This window comes from Bufo bufo, chromosome 2, assembly GCF_905171765.1.
Source record: "Bufo bufo chromosome 2, aBufBuf1.1, whole genome shotgun sequence".
In the NCBI taxonomy this organism is placed as follows: Eukaryota; Metazoa; Chordata; class Amphibia; order Anura; family Bufonidae; genus Bufo; species Bufo bufo.
The window spans coordinates 458992248-459014189 of record NC_053390.1 but is presented as its reverse complement, the minus strand read 5'-3'; the positions used below and the strand labels follow the sequence as shown (position 1 = coordinate 459014189).

Sequence of the window (21942 nt, the reverse complement as noted above, 5' to 3'; positions counted from 1 at the left end):
AGAGCTCCCACACTGGGTCAATGGAAATCACTGGTCAATCACGCTGTGAGTATGGAGAAAATTGTATTTATTCACAGAAAATGCCCACAAAAGTTTCACAAGGTGTGGGGAGAGTGGTGTTCATCTCCTTTAACATTACACAATGCATGCATGTATTCTGTGGCTGATGTTATCCATATGCCTGCTGTGTGATCCCAGGTTCTAGATTATGCCTCATTACCTCTGATGTTTTCTTATATTTATCTGAGAATGGATTCCTCTTCAGGTCTGATGTAAGACTCTCGAGATATATCATGATGTCATTGTATCCCCTGCGTGGGATTTACCCCTGCACTGTCTTGATGTAACTTGCCTTACTTGTTATACTTCAATAAAACGAGTTAAAAAAAAAAAAGTATATAAAACAATTAAAAATATAACAATTATCGTCATGTCTGAACTACTAAAATATTTTTTCCTTCACCTTGAACATAGTAACAAAAGAAAAACATGCGATTCGCCATTTGACACCTTATCCTATCCCCCCAAACCACCTCTCCCTCCGGAGCTGATCATTCACCCTCAAGCTACAATCTGCTATGAATGGAGCTGAGATGAATGTTGAATATCAATACATTGTGGGACCAGGTTACAACTGCTGTCCACAGAAGTCCATAGAGAGGGGAGGAGGTGAGTTGCGGTGAGAGAGGGACAGGCACAAACGCAGAAATGCAGATTCCAGTAAGTGTTCTACCTCACCCTAGTGCTGGATTCACAGCTACACTGCTCAGTACTGCTGTATAATGTTCTCCATGCTGCTAATGCTTCTAAGTGTGACAGATAGGGGAACAGGATCTCCTCTTCTCTACGTTTGCAGTTTATGGGAGATATCATAACAGCTAATCTCCACCCAGCAGCTCAGATAAAATTGACAATTAGGTTAAACTGATGAAAAATAAAGAATACAAGTTATATAATGGTCAGAAATATTGTTATTTAGCATGTACACACACCGCAGTTTATGCCGGAAAATCACATGAAACGACAGGAACAACAGAACTGACAGGATCTGCAAACAAATTAATGGATATGAGCAGCTTCTGACAAGCAAAAGACCTATTCAGCCTAGCAGCGGCTACAACCGCCCCAAAATCCGTAGAGTGCATTAATTGGCATTATACTGTGTTGCAGAATTCTGGTGCGGATGCCGCAACACATACATGTGTGAACTCCTAAAGCCTAAAAATAAAACATGCAGTTAGCAGTGCTAGGTCTTTGGCTATGCTCTATGGAGGTCTCTTACAAATGTCAAACAAAATAGAAAAACCTACACATAAATACTACCTTATGGATGAAACATTTGAAATCATGCATATCACCTTTTGTCTCATGGCTAGTCAGGTGGATGTACAGTACCGCGCAAAAGTTTTAGGCAGGCGTGGAAATATTGCTGCAAAGTAAGAATGCTTTAAAAATAGAAATGATAATAGTTTATTTTTATCAGTGAACAAAAGAGAAATGTAAATCCAATCAATATTTGGTGTGACCTTCTGCATCAGTTCTTCCAGGTACACTTGTACATTGTTTTAGAAGGAACTCGGCAGGGAGGTTGTTCCAAACATCTTGGAGAACTATGATAGATGTCTTGTGGCACTACACATTTTCTAATAGGTGCTTAGAATAGGGATCCCTCCCCAAAGCATAAATCAAGACTTTATTTAAATGCGGCTGCACATGTGACTTCTCTGTCCGGAAGGACCTTCATCTAACTATTGCCGCTAGGGATGAACGAATCGACTTCAAATGAAACATCTGAAGTCGATTCGCATAAGACTTCGTTTCAATACTGTACGAAGCGAGCGCCCCATACAGTATTAGAATGTATTGGCTCCAATGAGCCAAAGTTATTACTTTGTGAAGTCTCGCGACACTTCGCATAATAACTTCAGAAATTTATTTATACTGTAAAAAAACTTTTCCCGAACTCGGGTACCACTTGGAACCGAACCAGAGTTCGGTAAAAGGTTTTTTACAGTATAAATCAATTTCTGAAGTTATTATGCGAAGTCTCGAGAGACTTCGCAAAGTAATAGCTTTTGCTCTTTGGAGCCAATACATTTTAATACTGTACAGTATTGACAAAGTTTTATGCGAATCGACTTGAGATGTTTTATCCCAAGTCGATTTGCTCATCCCTAATTGCAGCTCTAGCCGAGTAGGTAGAAAAATGCCGCCAGTATCCACAATATGTAATAACACTGCATTTGGACCTTTGGAGTGCTAGAATTTCCTGATTTATGGACTTTGACACCTCTCTGATCTGGACACACCCTCTTCACCTTGAAATTGGTGCTCCAAGGGCTCCGGCTGGCACCTTGGAGCTTGAACCAGCTAATTTGAACATTCCTAAAAACACAGATATCTCTGCAACGGTTATACCTACAGACAAGGCAAAGGTATCGTTTCATCAGCATGATCAACCCTATCAGGCAGATCACGCTGACAAATGTTCCTTAACCACTTACCGTCACACTAACGCCGAAAGGCGTCATCTCTGCGGCGCTCCCAGGTCACACTAACGCCGATTGGCGTCATCTCGCGTGAGCCGAGATTTCCTGTGAACGCGCGCACACAGGCGCGCGCGTTCACAGGAACGCATAGTGCACAAGTTCTTCTACAGCCTGCCGGCCGCGATCATTGGCTGTCAGGCTGTAGATTTTTGAATCGACGAATGAAAAGGTTATGTCAGACGCTATTTTCAAAATAGCGTCTGATATAACTGCTGCCTGGTCCTCTGGTGGTCCCTTTCGCTTGGATCGACCACCAGAGGACACAGGCAGCTCAGTAAGTAGCACCAAACACCACACTACACATTTACACATTGCCCTGTCATTTATTAACCCCTTATTTAGCACCTGATCACCCATATTAGACTCCCTGATCACCCTGATCACCCCCTTGTCCACCCCCCTGTCACTGATCACCCCCCCTGTAAGGGTCCCTCATCCCTGCCAGTTAGTTGGCTACTTGCTAGGTAGTTTAGCGCCCAGCCCACCGTACCGCAGTCACTTTTTAGTCGCTGATTAGCGTCATCGCTGTCGCTAATCAGCACTAGTACTATATAGTATCTGTAAGTGATCAATACTGATCGCAATCAGATCTATATCAGTACATTAGGGTCACCTTAGGCTCTACCAAACGCAGTGTTCGCCCGATCAGGCCTGATCTTTTGCGCACACTTGCGTTCAGTCCGCTCCACCGCAGTGACAGATTTTTTTTTTTTTCTGATCACTGCAAAAACACGGTAAAATCGCTGCGCCGCTATAAAGATCACTTTTGAGCTTTTTGGATCTTTATTAGCGGTCGCAGCTTTACTTCGCAAGCACTCCTTTTTGCTAGGTAGGTTTGCTCTTTTTCCTGGGTAGTCTCAGAGGAATACCCCCTAAATTTAGTGAACCCAAAATGTCAAACAAGGGGTATTCCGCTGAAGAGGCCTACAGGATTCTGGCCCTGATGGATGAAAGCGATGGGGACGCCTCACCCGCTGAATCCAGTGGTTCAGAATATGAACCTGTAGACAGCAGTGGCACTCTAACCGCTAGTGAGGATGACGAGGTAGAGGTCCCTGCTACGGCCAGACGTACCCGATCCCATGTCAGGGTTCTGCCTACCCTGCATGATGACCCTCATTTGCAGCAGAGTGGTGCCAGCGCTGATCTTGTTTATGGTGCGGCATACACCAGCAGCGCAGCACACCCTGGACCTTCTACCAGCACTGCCGTATTCCCTGGTGAAGTGGCGAGCACCAGAAGGGCAGTTCCAGCTGGTACGGTGGCACGTGCAGTAACTCCCCTGTCGCAGCCACCACGTTCACAGGCCCGTAGAACCCCTAGTCTCCCAGAGGTGCTGGCAAATCCCAATTGGCACTCCCCTGCTTCCGCCGCACCCGTATTGCCCCCTTCACCGCCCAGTCTGGAGTTCGCGTGGAGACGGCTCATTTAGGATCGGCCCTTCAGTTTTTTGAGCTGTTCTTCACCGCGGATCTCTATGACCTAGTTGTGGCAGAAACCAACCGCTACGCCACACAGTTTATTACCGCCAATCCGGAAAGCTTCTATGCCAGCCTTACCGGTGGAAACCAGTCACAGATGTGTGACACTTTTTTGCAGCCTAGGTGGGCAAAGGGGCCCATATTCCAAAGAGCACCTTTCGGATTTCACTGGTCACTTTTTACAGAATTTGATTTCAAACTCCTTACCACACATTTGGGCCCCTAGAATGCCAGGGCAGTATAACTACCCCACAAGTGACCCCATTTTGGAAAGAAGACACCCCAAGGTATTCGCTGATGGGCATAGTGAGTTCACGGAAGTTTTTATTTTTTGTCACAAGTTAGTGGAATATGAGACTTTGTAAGGAAAAAAAAAAAAAATCATCATTTTCCGCTAACTTGTGACAAAAAATAAAAAGTTCTATGAACTCACTATGCCCATCAGCGAATACCTTAGGGTGTCTACTTTCCGAAATGGGGTCATTTGTGGGGTGTTTGTACTGTCTGGGCATTGTAGAACCTCAGGAAACATGACAGGTGCTCAGAAAGTCAGAGCTGCTTCAAAAAGCGGAAATTCACATTTTTGTACTATAGTTTGTAAACGCTATAACTTTTACCCAAACATTTTTTTTTTTATCAAAGACATGTAGAACAATAAATTTAGAGCAAAATTTATATATGGATGTCGTTTTTTTTGCAAAATTTTACAACTGAAAGTGAAAAATGTCATTTTTTTGCCAAAAAAACGTTAAATTTCGATTAATAACAAAAAAAGTAAAAATGTCAGCAGCAATGAAATACCACCAAATGAAAGCTCTATTAGTGAGAAGAAAAGGAGGTAAAATTCATTTGGGTGGTAAGTTGCATGACCGAGCAATAAACCGCTAAAGTTGTGGAGTGCCGATTTGTAAAAAAGGGCCTGGTCACTAGGGGGGTATAAACCTGTGGTCCTTAAGTGGTTAAAGAGGACCTTTCATCGGTCCAAACATTGTAAGATAATTATCAGGCTACATAGAGCAGCGCCCAGGGATCTCACTGCACTTACTATTATCCCTGGGCGCCGCTCCATTCGACCGCTGTGTCCTCCGGTATCTCCACTGAATTGGCTCTACTAGGCGGGGTATGACCTGTTTCACCCTGGGCGTTCCTTCTCCCAGGCTGTGGCGCTGTCCATTTTTAAGCCTAAAACTTTTGCACAGAACTATATTTTACAGCAACCGACATTCAGATATGGGTGGTGCTACACTTTATTGTCAGGACTGTGCCAACGTGTTGCGCACATGTATACAAAATACACGGATTTAATGGTTACAGGGGATCTGCCAGCTTACCTAGAATATCTAGCCACTCTTCTTCTGGCCCTTTTCCGTCCGCACCATTTTCTCTCTGCTCACTTGATTCAGTCTGTGTTTTGCCTGATCCCTCATTCACTACGGATTCCAGAAGTGGAAGATCACTCAAGTCATCATCATCTTCCCCAGTGCTGTCTATTATCTCAAACTCCTCTGTACTGTCCACAAGGGAAGTCCTCTCTCTTGGTTTGGAGTCATTCTCTGATACTGAAGCACTGTCACACCCATCTTCATGTACTGGAGAGTCCTCCACACTGGGCACAGGTTCCTCTGCAGAAGCCATCCTCTGGATGTAGATAGGAAGAATAAATCACCTGAAAGAACACGCAAGTGGTTATCAATCACATACGCACGTCTGTCAGTTTTTTCCAACTGTTCCAAATGCAGTTTTGTATGTATTGTGCGCTCTCTCCGTCCATACCCCTACCACGCATCTGTCAGTGCCGTAAACTCCGAAAAGTGTTAACAGCGTGCATGCTCGAGTACCACTCAACTCCAGGGATGAGTATGAGTATTTAGGACTCTTCACCGTACCTTGCTGCCACACTCCTGTGTAATGACACGGATAGTATGGCAGCACACACAGCTTGTACTACATTTTTTCCAGAATAGTAAAAATACACCTTGTGGCCATTAACAATGAAGACTGATCATACAGTGCGGTCTTCGTTAGTTAATTGTAAGGAAGCTGGGGGCTAATTTACACACAGCCCAACCGTATCATGGCCATACCCCAATACCACTCTATACACCTGGGGGGGTTGCATGGTGCTGTAATAGGCCACCTAAATATTTTTATTATTTTTTTGGGTGCTCTACTGTCACAGCATGTCAGTGAACCATTAAAGGGGTAGTCTAGAATTTGAAAACCATGGCTACTTTCTCAAACAGGTCATGTTTTTCTAATTTTGGACAATCCCTTAAACTGTATAGGCAGCTTTAAGTCACACATTTGGTAGCAAAATAGAGATGGGTCCACTGTCCGCGGGTCCTTGAGTGACGATGCCTATGGAGGAAATAAAAGATAAAAAGTAACTTACCTGTAAAACAAAAAAAAAAGTAGACCACAGCAGTCATAAAGCTCCTTTTATGTAGGTGTATATAAAAAGCAAAAATAAAACAAGCTCAATTCACACATGCCTTAATTCTTTCACATCCGGTTTAACGTAGCATGCTGTTCTATTCTCTCCAGGAAAGTAAAAAAACTCATCATCAGTGGAAGAATGAAATGGATAATAAGACAACTGTCACCCGAGTCATAAGACACCACAGCAAACACAGCCTCGCCACTCTAAACTTGATAATATATATGGTTAAAGGGCTTGTCTTCTATGTCCTATTAACCCTTTCAGGACCGGGCCATTTTTTTCATTTTGCGTTTTCGTTTTTCACACCCCGCCTTCCCACAGTCCTAACTTTTTTATTTTTCCATTTACATAGCCTTATGAGGGCTTATTTTTTGAGGGACAAGTTGTACTTTCTAACGGCGCCATTTACAGTTGCATACCATGTAGTAAAAAGCGGAAAAAAAATTACAAATGGGGTAGAATTGGGAAAAAACACAATTCTGATAAAGTTTTTTTTATTTTTATTTTTTTATTACACTGTACACTATGCGGTAAAATTGACCTGTTAGCTTCATTCTCCAGGTCAGTACGGTTCCAACGATACCACACTTGTATAATTTTTCTTAAGTTTTAATACTGAATAAAAAATTAAAACCTTTGAGGAAAAACAAATACATTTTATAACCATATTCTGACCCCTATAACTTTTTTGTAGTTATGTGTACAGGGCTGTGTGAGGGCTCATTTTTTGTGGGACAATCTGTTCTTTTCAGTAATTCCAATTTGAAGTGTGTGCAACTTTTTGATCACTTTTTATAAAAAAATTATTTGGTAGTTGAAGTGACAGAAAATGGCAATTTTTTTTCCTGTTACGCCATTTGCCGTAAGCCCTTAATATTGTTATATTTTAATAGAATGGGCATTTTCACACACGGCAATGCCCATGATGTTTATTTTTTTTATAGGTTAAGTATTTTTATTTTAAGGAAAGGGGGGTGATTTGAACTTATGTTTTTTATATTTGTAAAAACTTTTTTTTTAAAACTTTTTTTAAGTCACCTTGGGTGACAATAACTGGCAATCATTAGATTGCCAATTGTGTTCACTGATGGCTAAAAAAACATCATTGAACACGTCATTTGGAATATAACAATACAATGCTGCCATCTAGTGGCCTATATTGGTATATTCCTGAAATAGGCACCGAAGCCTGCTTGAGGCTTCAGTGTATTTTAGCAAAGTAACAGGTTCCCCGATCTCAGCCGGGGAACGCTGTTACCGAACCGGAAGGACACTACTTCCGCTTCCGGACTGATCAGATGCCGTGGTCACATTTGACCACGGCATCTGAAGGGTAAAATGTATGTGATCAGCCTTTTGGCTGATCGAATACATGTGCTTTGGGTCTCTGCAATTTAAAATAGCAGAAACCCTGCGGCTATGGCGCCCACTGTGCATGCGATCGGGCGCCATGATTAAAGACCGGACCCAGGGCTCCAGATGGCGACCAAAATGGTCGCCAATGCGCCTTGAAATTTGCAGATGGCGACAAGACTTTTTAGTCTTGTCGCCATTTGCGACTGTACCGCCGCGATCCTGTGCAGCCTAAAAGTTCTCTTCAGTAGCACAGTGGAGAAGGAAGGAGTCCCTCCCTCTCCACTGTGATGCGGGCGCCACTACCACCAATGGGGATATAGCAGGGGAGGAGGAGGGGAGGAGCTGTCGCCACTGCGCCACCGATGAATGTAAAACATAAGTATAGGTAGCAGTATCACAGACCCGGCACCCGGCCTCAATAACAGGGCATTCGATACGCGGCAATTAACCCCTCAGGTGCCACAGATCGCATGCCCTGTTATTGAGGCCGGGTCTGTTATACCGCTGCAGACAATTGTATGAAAGAGTTAAAGAGGACCTTTAGTGGGTCCAAAGAATATGAACTTAGTAGCAGGCTGCATAGAGCGGCGCCCAGGGATCTAAGTGCACTTACTATTATTCCTGGGCGCCGCTCCGTTCTCACGCTGTGCCCCCCGGTATTTTCAACATTCAGAGCAAGGAGGAGGAGACGTCAGTGTCTCTCCTTCTCCCTGACAGCAGCGCTGTCCAATCACAGCGCAGAGCTCAGAGCCAGGGAGTTTTTTTTTCTCCCTGGCTCTGAGCTCTGCGCTGTGATTGGACAGCGCTGCTGTCAGGGAGAAGGAGAGACACTGGCGTCTCCTCCTCCTTCCTCTGAACGCTGAAAATACCGGGGGGCCACAGCGGGCGAACGGAGCGGCGCCCAGGAATAATAGTAAGTGCACTTAGATCCCTGGGCGCCGCTCTATGCAGCCTGCTACTAAGTTCATATTCTTTGGACCCACGAAAGGTCCTCTTTTCAATTACATTCATTGGTGGCGCAGTGCTCCCCCCCAAAGTCTCCCCCCCCCCCCATTCATTGTTATATGGTGGCCACAGGGTCCCATCCCCTTCACTGGTGGCAGTGGCAGATTACACTGCTGGGTCTCAGATCGTTACCATGGCAGCCAGGACACTACTGAAGCCCTGGCTGCCATGTTCAGCTCCCTGCTGCTGTGTGTACAGAGCCCAGGGCAGCAGGGAGATGTGTGAGATCCTATTCACCCTGATACAGCTCTATCAGGGTGAATAGCACAAGGGATGAAAAGATCCAGGTTCTAGTCCCTAAGGGAAGAAATGGTTATTAAATAAAAAGTAAAAAAAACAAAAAAAAAACACCAAAATACTAAAAGTTTAAATGGCCCCCTTCCCAGTTTTACATATAAAATTTACAAACAATAAAGAATAAACATATTACATATCGCCATGTCCCAAAAAATGTGAGCTATTAAAATATTAAAAAATATTCCCGCTCGGTGAAGGCCGTAACAGAAAAAAAAACTCTAAACCACGCAATTCGCCATTTTTAGTCACCTTGTCCCCCAGAAGATGTCCCTGGATGTGAGAGGCATGTGGTGCTGTTTTTTCCTATATGTAGTGCTGGCTCACTACTGTCACCTGCGTCTCATCTTCTCAAAGTCCTTTTTTTAAATTATATACATTTTAAATTTGGCGACTAAAAAATGTAATTTGGCTCCTAAATTTTTTAGTTTAGGAGCCAATGGCTCCTGGTAATTTTTTTTTGTCTGGAGCACTGGGACCGATGACATACATGTACGTCATCTGGCGAGAAGGGGTTAACACACAGGAACATAGATAAGGGGGGAGTTAGCCGCTCCCTGCTCTTCATGCGAGCCAGAATGGCCACCCACTCTTGTGGACCCAGACATCCATGTATTATAGAGTAAGCCACCGTACTGAACAGTCCCTAAGAAGGGTAAGTTTTTATAAGACAACCCCTCTTTTTCTACGTGTTCATTCACAGATCAATGCCTGCACACATACAGGTATGTCACATAGCAGAGCTTGATGGAGAAGTGTGGTGTTCTACAGTTTTCAATTGTTAGGGACCTTTTATACTGCAGATGTGAAAGTTACGAGTGCAGGACAAGGATATAGGATTTCCTTTTTTCCCCACTTTATCACTTTTATGGGGCTCACTACAGCCAATCTGCTGTTTGGGGCTGTGGGGGCACTGCAGCCTCGAGATTGCTTACATGGGTCCATACGGCACAACATCATACCTTCCACCCTTTTTTGGTAGCAGCAGAGGACACATATGGTGCTGTGCGGTATGGACCAAAGATCCTCTGCTGGATCTCAATACCGGAAAGAAAATTGCATATGTGAAAGTAGCCTTACAGAAAGACAAGGGAGGAGTTATTAACGACTAGCGCCGGGGGGCTGAACACTTGCAGCAATAGTAAACCCCCTAGACACTTGCATGCTCATTAGCATATCACTTCACAGTTCATTTTTTAGCATCACAGCCGCAGACAAGGGAAACAAAGGTAACATTGTGATCGGTGTATAAGAACTACAATGTGATTCAAGCAGTTTGGGTTGAGAAATTAGCTGACAGACTCCTTAGAGTTCAGAAAAAGCAGAGATATAAATGTATAAATGATACATTTTACTGCTATTTTCCCACAAAGCTCTACATCAGTCTGCTCAGCTTCTCCTGCGTTATAACCTGCTGCCTTCAGACTGCCCTGCATTTCATGGTGTCAGGTCCTCTTGAAGGGCTCTTTCAGACGAGCTATGCTCCTGTCTGGGCGTTTCCAAGCACAGAACAGACAGAACTCTGAGCTATTAACATCAATGGGACAATTTGAATGTGCAATTTTCCACATGGACCACTGGAGTACGCACCATTTAGGTCCAATTCTCTTGCTAGCAGGGATCAGCGAACCCGAACTTTACAGGTTCGGCATTCGCGAAGTGGAGGAATCCTGTTATGCATAACGGAATTCTATGACAGAATACAAAACGGAAGCCCTTAACAGTCCCCTTAACCCCTTAAGGACTCAGCCCTATTTCACCTTAAGGCTGGGTTCAGACCTGAGCGTCTTTGATATGCGCGTTTGACGCGCGTTTTTTGCAATAGTAAACGCGCGTTTGACGCGCGTTTGTGTGATTGACTGCAATGTCCTATGGCCACAAACGCGCGTCAAAACGCCCCAAAGAAGCTCAAGTACTTGTTTGAGCGTAGGGCGTTTTACAGCGCGTTTTTCAGCGCTGTAAAACGCTCAAGTGAGAACCAGGGCCATAGGGAAGCATTGGTTTTCATGTGTTGAGCGTTTTACAGCGCGTTTGAACGCGCTGTAAAACGCTCAAGTGTGAACCCAGCCTAAGGACTTGGCCATTTTTTGCAAATCTGACCAGTGTCACTTTAAGTGCTGATAACTAAAATGCTTTGACTTATCCAGGCCAAAATTACAAATTTCCAAGTTTTAATTTCTCTACTTTTATAATACATAGTAATACCTCCAAAAATAGTTATTACTTTACATTCCCCCATATGTCTACTTCATGTTTGGATCATTTTGGGAAGGATATTTTATTTTTTGGGGGACGTTACAAGGCTTAGAAGTTTAGAAGAAAATCTTGAAATCTTTCAGAAATTTTCAAAAACCCAATTTTTAGGGACCAGCTCAGGTCTGAAGTCACTTTGCGAGGCTTACATAATAGAAACCACCCAAAAATGACCCCATTCTATAAACTACACTCCTCAAGGTATTCAAAGCTGATTTTACAAACGTTGTTAACCCTTTAGGTGTTCCACAAGAATTAATGGAAAATAGAGATACAATTTCAAAATGTAACTTTTTTGGCAGATTTTCCATTTTAATAATTTTTTTCCAGTTACAAAGCAAGAGTTAACAGCCAAACCAAACTCAATATTTATGGCGCTGATTCTGTAGTTTACAGAAACATCCCATGTGTTGTCGTAAACGGCTGTACGGGCACGGGAAAGTAATGCCATACGGATTTTGGAAGGCAGGTTTTGCTGGACTGGTTTTTTGACACCATGTCCCATTTGAAGCCCCCCTGATGCACCCCTAGAGTAGAAACTCCAAAAAAGTGACCGCATTTTAGAAACTACGGGATAGGGTGGCAGTTTTGTTGGTACTAGTTTAGGGTACATATGATTTTTGGTTGCTCTATATTACCCTTTTTGTGAGGCAAGATAACAAGAAATAGCTGTTTTGGCACCGTTTTTATTTTTTGTTATTTACAACATTCATCTGACAGGTTAGATCATGTGATATTTTTATAGAGCAGGTTGTCACGGACGCTGCGATACCTAATATGTATACTTTTTTTTATTTATGTAAGTTTCACACAATGATTTCTTTTTTGAAACAAAAAAAATCATGTTTTAGTGTTTCCATAGTCTGAGAGCCATAATTTTTTCATTTTTTGGGCGATTACCTTGGGTAGGGTATGATTTTTGCAGGATGAGATGATGGTTTTATTGGCACTATTTTGGGGTGCGTGTGACTTTTTGATCGCTTGTGATTACACTTTTTGTGATGTAAGGTGGGCAAACACCTTTTTGATCGCTTGCTGTTGTACTTTTTGTGACGTAAGGTGATAAAAAATTGTTTATTTAGCTTTTTTTTTTTTTTTTTTACGGTGTTCATCTGAGGGGTTAGGTCAAGTGATATGTTTATAGAGCCGGTCGATACGGACGCGGCAATACCTAATATATATACTTTTTTTTTTTAACTTTATTTGGGGAAAATGACATTTTTGTTTATTTTTACTTAAAACTTTTAATTTTTTGGGGGGGAAACTTTATTTTATCAACTTTTTTTTTACTTTCTTTTTTGTCCCACTTTGGGACTTCAACTTTTGGGGGTCTAATCCCTTTTACAATGCATTCCAATACTTCTGTATTGGAATGCATTGGCTGTGTGTATTACTCATACAGCTTCCGGCCTGTGAGATCCAGGGGGCTGGATCTCACAGGCTCTTCACCGGAAGGCAGTGCGATGCCTTCCTTAGACATCGCGCTGCCTTCCATGCCATCGGGTCCCCCCTACAGCAGCATGGGGACCCGATGGCACCGCCACCCGCCGGATAAGGTAAAAGTCGCAAACCGCAGGTCTGAATTGACCTGCGGTCACGGGACTCCCCCGGCGTTGTGACAGAATGCCCGCTGAATGATTTCAGCGGACATCCTGTTGCGATTAACCCCCGCCGCAATCGAGATTTAAAGTTAGGGCGTACCGGTACGCCCTGAGTCCTTAAAGGGAACCTGTCACCGGGATTTTGCGTATAGAGCTGAGGCCATGGGTTGCTAGATGGCCGCTAGCACATCCGCAATACCCAGTCCCCATAGCTCTGTGTGTGCTTTTATTGTGTAAAAAAAACCGATTTGATACATATGCAAATTACCCTGATATGAGTCCTGTACGTGAGATGAGTCAGGGACAAGACTCATCTCAGGTTAATTTGCATATGTATCAAATCTTTTTTTACACAATAAAAGCACATATTGCTATGGGGACTGGGTATTGCGGATGTGCTAGCGGCCATATAGCAACCCATGTCCTCAGCTCTATACACAAAATCCTGGTGACAGGTTCCCTTTAAGGACTCGGGAAATAGGGCGTACTGATATGCCCTAAGTCCTTAAGGGGTTAAAATTGGAAAAACCTTCCCAAAAATGTCCCTTTTTTAATTGTAGATTTTCATTGTGGGTCTGCAGTAAATCTTGTTGGCGCACAACTCAGGGGACACTATTACATTTTTAACCCCTTAGTGACATAATTAATTTTGGCCTTAAAGGGTTTCTGTCATGGGAAAAATTGTTATGTAGCTGATTGACATTAGCGATGTGCTAATGTCAGCAGTACATAACAGTATGTTTGTTAACTCCCTGCCTGCCGTCGTTCTCTTAAAAAACAGACTTTTATAATATGCTAATGAAGCCTCCAGGTGCTATGAGGGCGTTGCTGCAGCACCTAAATCAGGCATGCTCAACCTGTGGCCCTCCAGCTGTTGTAAAACTACAACTCCCAAAATTCTCTGCTGTAGGCTGTTTGGGCATGCTGGGAGTTGTAGTTTTGCAACACCTGGAGGGCCGCAGGTTGAGCATGCCTGACCTAGAGGCTCGGTCTACTAGTCTTTTGGCACGTCCACGTCCACTTGATTGACATCCTTCTTCTCCGCATCGTCCTTATAATCCCGCGCCATAATCCCATTAAGTATTCGGCGCAGGCGCAGTGAGTGAAGGACACTCGGCTGATGCCAGCTTCCTCACTGCGCCGATTACGTCACAGGCCTCCCCGGCAGGCCTGCCTGGCAGCAGCAGAGCACTCACTGCGCCGAATACTAAACGGGACGGCGCAGGCGCTGGATTATGAGGACGATACGGAGAAGGACGTCAATCAAGTGGACGTGGGCGTGCAAAAAGGTGAGTAGACCGAGCCTCTAGGTGCTGCAGCAACGCCCTCATAGCACCTAGAGATTTCATTAGCAGATTATAAAAGTCAGTTTTTTAAGAGAACGGCGGCAGGCAGGAGGTTAACAAAGCACATTAGCACAGGGGTGGCCAACCTGTGGCTCTTGAGCCACATGCGGCTCTTTGCTTCTTCAAGTGAGGCTCTAGCTGTGAAGCCAGGAAGCAGTCAGGCCACCTCACTCTCCACCCCATGCTCAGATCTCTTTTCCTGATCGGACACTGTTGCTACTTTGCAGTTCCAGCTCACTCTTCACTATATCCTGATGCACACAGTGTGAGAACGTAGTACGTGGAGACACGCACTATGACCTGATGTTGTGCTCATCAGGTCACAGTGGAGAGCGTGTCAGACCTGCAGAGTAGCAGGAGCCCAGTGCCTGACCAGGAGGGAAGATATATATTTTTAATTATAGAACTGAGCATGGGGGTCTGATCTTAGCATGGGAGTTTCTGATCCGCGCATGGGAAGTAGGGATCGACCGATTATCGGTTTGGCCGATATTATCGGCCGATATTGAGGATTTTGAACGTTATCGGTATCGGCATCTATTTTGCCGATATACCGATAACGTATTGGGAACACAGAACGCGCTGCTCTCAGCGCTCTCTGTGTTCCCTCCGCAGCACAGGGGAGAAGGAAGCAGTGTCTCCCTCCCCCTGTGCTGCTGCTGCCGCTGCCGCCAATGACAGAAGAGAAGACAAGAGGAGGGGAGGGGCTGTGGCCACCGCTCCACCAATGAAGATAAGCCTTTCATTCATTCATATACAAGAGGCGGGAGCTGGCTGCAGAATCACATAGCCGGCTCCCGGCCTCTATGAGCGATAGCTGCGATCCGCGGTAGTTAACTCCTCAGGTGCCGCGGATCGCAGCTACCGCTCATAGAGGTCGGGAGCCGGCTATGTGATTCTGCAGCCAGCTCCCGCCTCCTGTATATGAATGATTGAGAGACTTATCTTCAGTGCGCCCCCCAGTATTAATCATTGGTGGCGCAGTGCGCCCCCCACCCCAATCCCGGCCAATAGTAAAAACATTGGTGGCGCAGTGCGCCCCCCCCCCCCAGTATTAATCATTGGTGGCAGTGGCCACAGGATCCCCTCTCCCCTGCTCCTCCGATCGGAGCCCCAGCTGTGTAATCCTAGGGCTCCGATCGGTTACCATGGCAGCCAGGACGCTATTGAAGCCCTGGCTGCCATGATAAGCTCCATGCTGCTGTGTGCACAAAGCACAGAGCAGCAGGGACAGTGTGAGCTCCTATTCACCCTGATAGAGATCTATCAGGGTGAATAGGACAAGGGTTCTAGTCCCTAAGGGGGCTAAAAGTTAGTTCGGCCTGAAAGTTCACAAAATATCGGTATCGGCCCTAAAAAATCAATATCGGTCGATCCCTAATGGGAAGGGTCCTGATCTGGACAATGGGGGTCTGATCTGAGCATGAGTGGGACGATTTGAGCATGAGGGTTCAGATTTGAGCATGGGGGGCAGATCTGATCATGGGGAGTCAGATCTGAGAAGGGGGGAGGGATCTGAGCACTGAGGGTCTGACACTGAGAGTCTGATTTGTGTTGCCTGATCCAAGCATTGGGGTTTTTATTTTGGGGGTCTGATTTGGAAGTCTGATGAGGTTTGGGGATCTTATTGTAGGTCAGATTAGGATTGGGGATCTGATTTAGGAGTCTGATCTGAGGTCTGGTGAAAATTAAATTTTTTCTTTTGTTTTCTCTGCTAATGAAAAATAAAAAATATATTTTAGCAGACCTCAGATGGGTTGAAAAATATTTATTTTATCTTATTTTTCTTTGTGAAAACCTAGGTGCATCTTGTAGGGTGAAAAATACGGTGACTCGTGTGTAATTGTATAGCTTGTGGCTCCTGGTAGTCATATGTTGTTGTTTTTTGGCTGTTTGTGTATGTAAGGTTGGCCACCCCTGCATTAGCACATCGCTAATGTCAGTCAGCTACATAACGATTTTTCCCATGACAGAAACCCTTTAACCCCTTCAGGACACAGCCTTATTTCACCTTAAAGAGGACCTTTCACCAGAATAAAACCTCTAAACTAACTATACAGCCATGTAGAGCGGCGCCCAGGGATTCCCCTGCACTTACTGTTATCCCTGGGCGCCGCTCCGTTCTCCCGTTATAGCCTCCGGTATCTTCATAGTTAGGCTCCACCCAGGGGAACCTGACGACATCTCTTTCTCCTATGCTGTAGCGCTGGCCAATCGCAGCGCTCAGCTCATAGCCCGAGAGTTTTTTTTTTCTCTCAGGCTATGAGCTGAGCGCTGTGATTGGCCAGCGCTACAGCATAGGAGAAAGAGATGCCGTCAGGTTCCCCTGGGTGGAGCCTAACTATGCAGATACCGGAGGCTATACCGGGCGAACGGAGCGGCGCCCGGGCATAACAGTAAGTGCAGGGAGATCCCTGGGAGCCGCTCTACATGTCTGTATAGTTAGTTTAGAGGTTTTATTATGGTGAAAGGTCCTCTTTAAGGACCAGGCCATTTTTTGCAAATCTGACCAGTGTCACTTTAAGTGCTGATAACTTTAAAACGCTTTGACTTATCCAGGCCATTCTGATATTGTTTTTTCGTAACATATTGTACTTCGTGACACTGGTAAAATGAAGTAAAAAAAAATGCATTTTTATTTATAAAAAAAATACCAAATTTACAAAAAAAAAATTTTAAAAATGCTAATTTGCAAGTTTCAATTTCTCTACTTCTATAATACATAGTAATACCTCCAAAAATAGTTATTACTTTACATTCCCCATATGTCTACTTCATGTTTGGATCATTTTGGGAAGGATATTTTATTTTTTGGGGATGTTACAAGGCTTAGAAGTTTAGAAGCAAATCTTGAAATTTTTCAGAAATTTTCAAAAACCCAATTTTTAGGGACCAGTTCAGGTCTGAAGTCACTTTGCGAGGCTTACATAATAGAAACCACCCAAAAATGACCCCATTCTAGAAACTACACCCTCAAGGTATTCAAAACAGATTTTACAAACGTCGTTAACTCTTTAAGTGTTCCACAAGAATTAATGGAAAATAGAGATACAATTTCAAAATTTCACTTTTTTGGCAGATTTTCCATCTTAATAATTTTTTTCCAGTTACAAAGCAAGGGTTAACAGCCAAACCAAACTCAATATTTATGGCCATGATTCTGTAGTTTACAGAAACACCCCATATGTGGTCGTAAACAGCACACGGCAGGGCGCAGAAGGAAAGGAATGCCATACGGTTTTTGGAAGGCAGATTTTGCTGGACTGGTTTTTTTGACACCATGTCCCATTTGAAGCCCCCCTGATGCACCCCTAGAGTAGAAACTCAAAAAAAGTGACCCCATTTTAGAAACTACGGGATAGGGTGGCAGTTTTGTTGGTACTAGTTTAGGGTACATATGATTTTTGGTTGCTCTATATTACACTTTTTGTAAGGCAAGGTAACAAGAAATAGCTGTTTTGGCACCGTTTTTACTTTTTGTTATTTACAATATTCATCTGACAGGTTAGATCATGTGATATTTTTATAGACCAGGTTGTCACGGATGCGGCGATACCTAATATGTATACTTTTTTTTATTTATGCAAGTTTCACACAATGATTTCTTTTTTGAAACAAAAAAAATCATATTTTAGTGTTTCCATAGTCTGAGAGCCATAATTTTTTCAGTTTTTGGGCGATTACCTTGGGTAGGGTATGATTTTTGCGGGATGAGATGACGGTTTTATTGGCATTATTTTGGGGTGCGTGTGACTTTTTGATCGCTTGCTATTACACTTTTTGTGGTGTAAGGTGACAAAAAATGGCTTTTTTTTAACAGTTTTTATTTTTATACGGTATTCACCTGAGGGGTTAGGTCATGTGATATTTTTATAGAGCCGGTCGATACGGATGCGGCGATACCTAATATGTATACTTTTTTATGCAAGTTTTACACAATAATATCATTTTTGAAACAAAAAAAGAAATCATGTTTTAGTGTCTCCATATTCTGAGAGCCATAGTTTTTTCAGTTTTTGGGCGATTATCTTAGGTAGGGTCTCATTTTTTGCGGGATGAGGTGACTGTTAGATTGGTACTATATTGGTGGGCAAACGCCTTTTTGATCGCTTGCTGTTGTACTTTTTGTGAAAAAAATTGTTTATTTAGCACAGTTTTTATTTTTTACGGTGTTCATCTGAGGGGTTAGGTCATGTGATATGTTTATAGAGCCGGTCGATACGGACGCGGCAATACCTAATATGTATACTTATTTTTTTCCCCTATTTTTTACAAAAATTTTTTAACTTTATTTGGGGAAAATTACGTTTTTGTTTATTTTTACTTCAAACTTTTAATTTCTTTGGGGGAAAAAATGTATTTCCATGCCATCGGGTCCCCCCTACAGCCGCATGGGGACGCGAAGGAACTGCCGATCGCTGCCGCAAACCGCAGATAAAGCCGCAAACTGCAGGTCTGAATTGACCTGCGGTTTGTGGTGATCGCCGACACGGGGGGGGGGTTTCACGGGACCCCCCCTTGCATTTAGCCAAGGTGCCTGCTCAACGATTTGAGCAGGCACCGGGTTCCGCCAGCCGGTGATCGGAAATACACAGGACGTACCCGTACGCCCTGTGTCCTTAAGTACCAGGACATCAGGGCGTATCGGTACGCCCTGTGTCCTGAAGACCATTAATATTTTCCCCCTTTGTGTTCTAGCAGTCATAACGTTAAAAAAAAAATATATCAATTTTTTTTATATTTTGCGAAATTAGTTGTGGGGGTTTTAGGAACCATTTTGGAGTATATATAGTGTATTAAACAACTTTTATTTTTTTATTTTTAGGGGGGGGAAGATAAAAAAAAAGCTATTTCGTGAATTTTTTTTACGGTGTTCACTGTGTGGTAAAAATAACTATTTTATTATGTGGGTCTGTATGCTGACGAGGTCACATTTCTATATATTTTTACTATTTATTCTCTCCTCCTGCAGCTTGTCGGCTGCTTTAGCTGCTCATATCTCTGGTTTGGTAGCAACTAGAGATATGGGTATTCAAACAATACCAGCATTTTCCACACTACATGGGAAGATATCACTGTTAGAAATCGGGATGCAGTGAATACAGCTGAAAGTGAAAGTAAAAGCAGGTTTTACCAGCTATTCCCGACTCTATTTCTAAAGCCTCATGCACACGACCGTTCAGTTTTTTGCAGATCCTTAACGGGCGGCCTATTGTAGAAATGCCTATTCTTGTCCGCAAAACGGACATGCTATATTTTTTTTGCGGGGCCACGAAACAGAGTAACAGATGCAGACAGCACACGGAGTGCTGTCCGCATCTTTTGCGGCCCCATTGAAGTGAATGGGTCCGCACCCGAGCCGCAAAAAATGCTGCTCGGATGCGGACCACAACAACGGTCATATGCATGAGACCTAACAGTGATTTCTCCTCTGTTGCTTGGACTAATGCTGTCATTTTGGTCTTGGCCTAAAATGCCAACTTTCAAACAAGACCAGTTGCCGTTTTCTAGCTCCAAGCATGTCAGCATCTAAAGCAGCCCTACCCCCTTCCACTTCTGCCCGTGCTCAGTGCTTTACCCACAGCCCGAGCTGAAAAGTTCTGTAAAGTTCGGGTTCGCACATCCCTACGGGCTAGACTTGTCCATTCAAGTTAAAGAGTGTGTGAGAAAAATGGACAGCACATGTATACTATCTGTGTGCAGTCCATATAAAAATACCTTATGTTTTAGATTATTTATCTGAAGGAGTTTTCTGGGACTCCTCAGTATAGGTCACTGATATCGGATCAGTGGGGGTCCAACATCTTCCCCAACAGATGATTTCAGGGGAAACAAGATCCTTTAGTTCTCCCAGGAGATGAGCTACTAGCAGAAGTGTGTGGCAGTGGTTTCCTCCGCTTTCCCCATAGAATACACATGCACGCTCAACCGAGCCGAATACATGTATGGGGGAGCCGGGAGAGAGAGCTGAACGGTCACTGAATTTGTACGGGTAGCTTAACAGGGTTTTCTGAGATTTTTACACTGATGACCTATTCTCTGGAAAGGTCATTAGTAGTGTTGAGCAAATCGGGTTCAGACTGCTCTATCTGAACCAGATTCCTTTCAAAACTTTGTTTATAATATGTGTTCCATACAGCAGTAAAATGTATGGGCTCCACTGAGGCCTTCTTCTCGCCACAAGTAACATGAGACTTTCTTAGTCCCGTGCCTGTGACATTACAGTTCGGTTACGCGCATACATTACTGTTTCAAAATCCAAAGCCAAACTTGGGTTTGTGCCTCATTAACGAAATTGAGTTTTGCTTTGGATTTTGAAACAGTAATGTATGCGCAGAACCGAACTATAACCTCACAGGCACGAGACTAAGCAAGTCTCACGTTACTTGTGGCTAGAAGAAGGCCTGATGCAAAGAACAGGCAAGTACATGCCTGCCAGATCCCACGCCACTGCGCTGGTTCTCCTGGTCAGACTCTACTTATCTGGCTGCAGCAGTGACATCATGTCACCACTGCAGCCAATCATTGGTCTCAGCAGTGCACCCGACAAGGCCATTGATTGGCTGCTGCAGTCACTTTCTTCATCGCGGTGACACCACAGCTGCCGTCGGGATAACAGAGCCCTTAAGCGGGATCTGTCAGGTAAATACTTACCTGTTCTTTATCGCAGGAGGATCCTGGGGATTATCTGGTGCAGTGAGTGTTAGGAGGTGCACTGACTAGCAAGAGCAACTGTGTGAATGTGCAAGTCTGAGCATGCCGGTTTGTTCTGTCCGCCTGACAGGATCTGAGGTAGAAATGGAGGCAATATCAGAAGATCAGCTGTTGATGCTGCTGGCCCTGTCCATGTGCAGAGGCTAGGCACAGCCCTGAAGAAGGCTGCCACTATACAATGACCCATATGATACAGGGCACTGCCATCTCTGCACTCCTCCTGATAAAATGGCTCCATTCACCTGACCACAGATGACTGTGAAGCCATGCGGTCAGACCCCCGCAACTGGCCCCTGCCAGCAGGTAAGTGAGCACCGCCACGCAAGGCTCTCTGTCCTTGTGTAACACTATGACAGCTCTGCATAGTAATACATCCCCGTCACCGCACCCTCCCTCCGGTTACCGTCTCCTACCTGTCACCGAGCAACTAGAGATGACACCTGCGGCTGCCCAGGGGCTCCCACCTGAACCGAGCAGCCCTTCCGGTAACAGGATGTAAACAGCGCCGTGATTGGCCGTGTCGCCTCGCCTCCTGATTGGCCAGTCAGGTCACATCCCTGGGCTGTGTACGGCCCTGCATAGAAGGGCACGTCGGCTGCGTTTCCTCAGAATGTAGACGGGGCTGAAGCTGGTTTTGTTTTGTTTCTTAGTGAATTATGAGGAGACCTTATCTGAATAATGTAATACATTGCACTGAACTGTCCTGAGGTGAAATCAGTCAAAAGCAGCTTGGCAACAAATAACTTGCATATTATGGTCAACAAAGAGTGTGATTTAAAGGGTTAAATGACTGTGGGCCCCTGATCTAATGCTTCCAACATACAGAGGGTGATGTCTAATATGAAATTCAGTTGAGTTCAGCCTGGCCTAAACAGGTGGCTACAAGCTGGCATCTAAGTGGGC

The 21942-nt window shown here is 44.2% G+C and overlaps 1 protein-coding gene across 2 annotated transcripts in view; it reads right to left on the bottom strand.

Annotated features, from left to right (window-relative positions):
• The window catches only part of FKBP8 (FKBP prolyl isomerase 8), a 69617-nt gene extending 48078 nt beyond the window's left edge, over positions 1-21539 (bottom strand). The window contains exons 1-3 of one of the 2 annotated variants that reach the window (XM_040417635.1): positions 21449-21539; positions 15183-15194; positions 5362-5698 (exon numbers count right to left, since the gene is read on the bottom strand). In XM_040417635.1, the coding sequence (XP_040273569.1) occupies positions 5362-5665 (304 nt within the window). In that variant the 5' untranslated portion in view covers positions 5666-5698; positions 15183-15194; positions 21449-21539. The remainder of the gene's footprint in view (positions 1-5361; positions 5699-15182; positions 15195-21448) is intronic. The other variant, XM_040417636.1, reaches the window with a different exon arrangement.
• Positions 21540-21942: the final 403 nt, after the last annotated feature.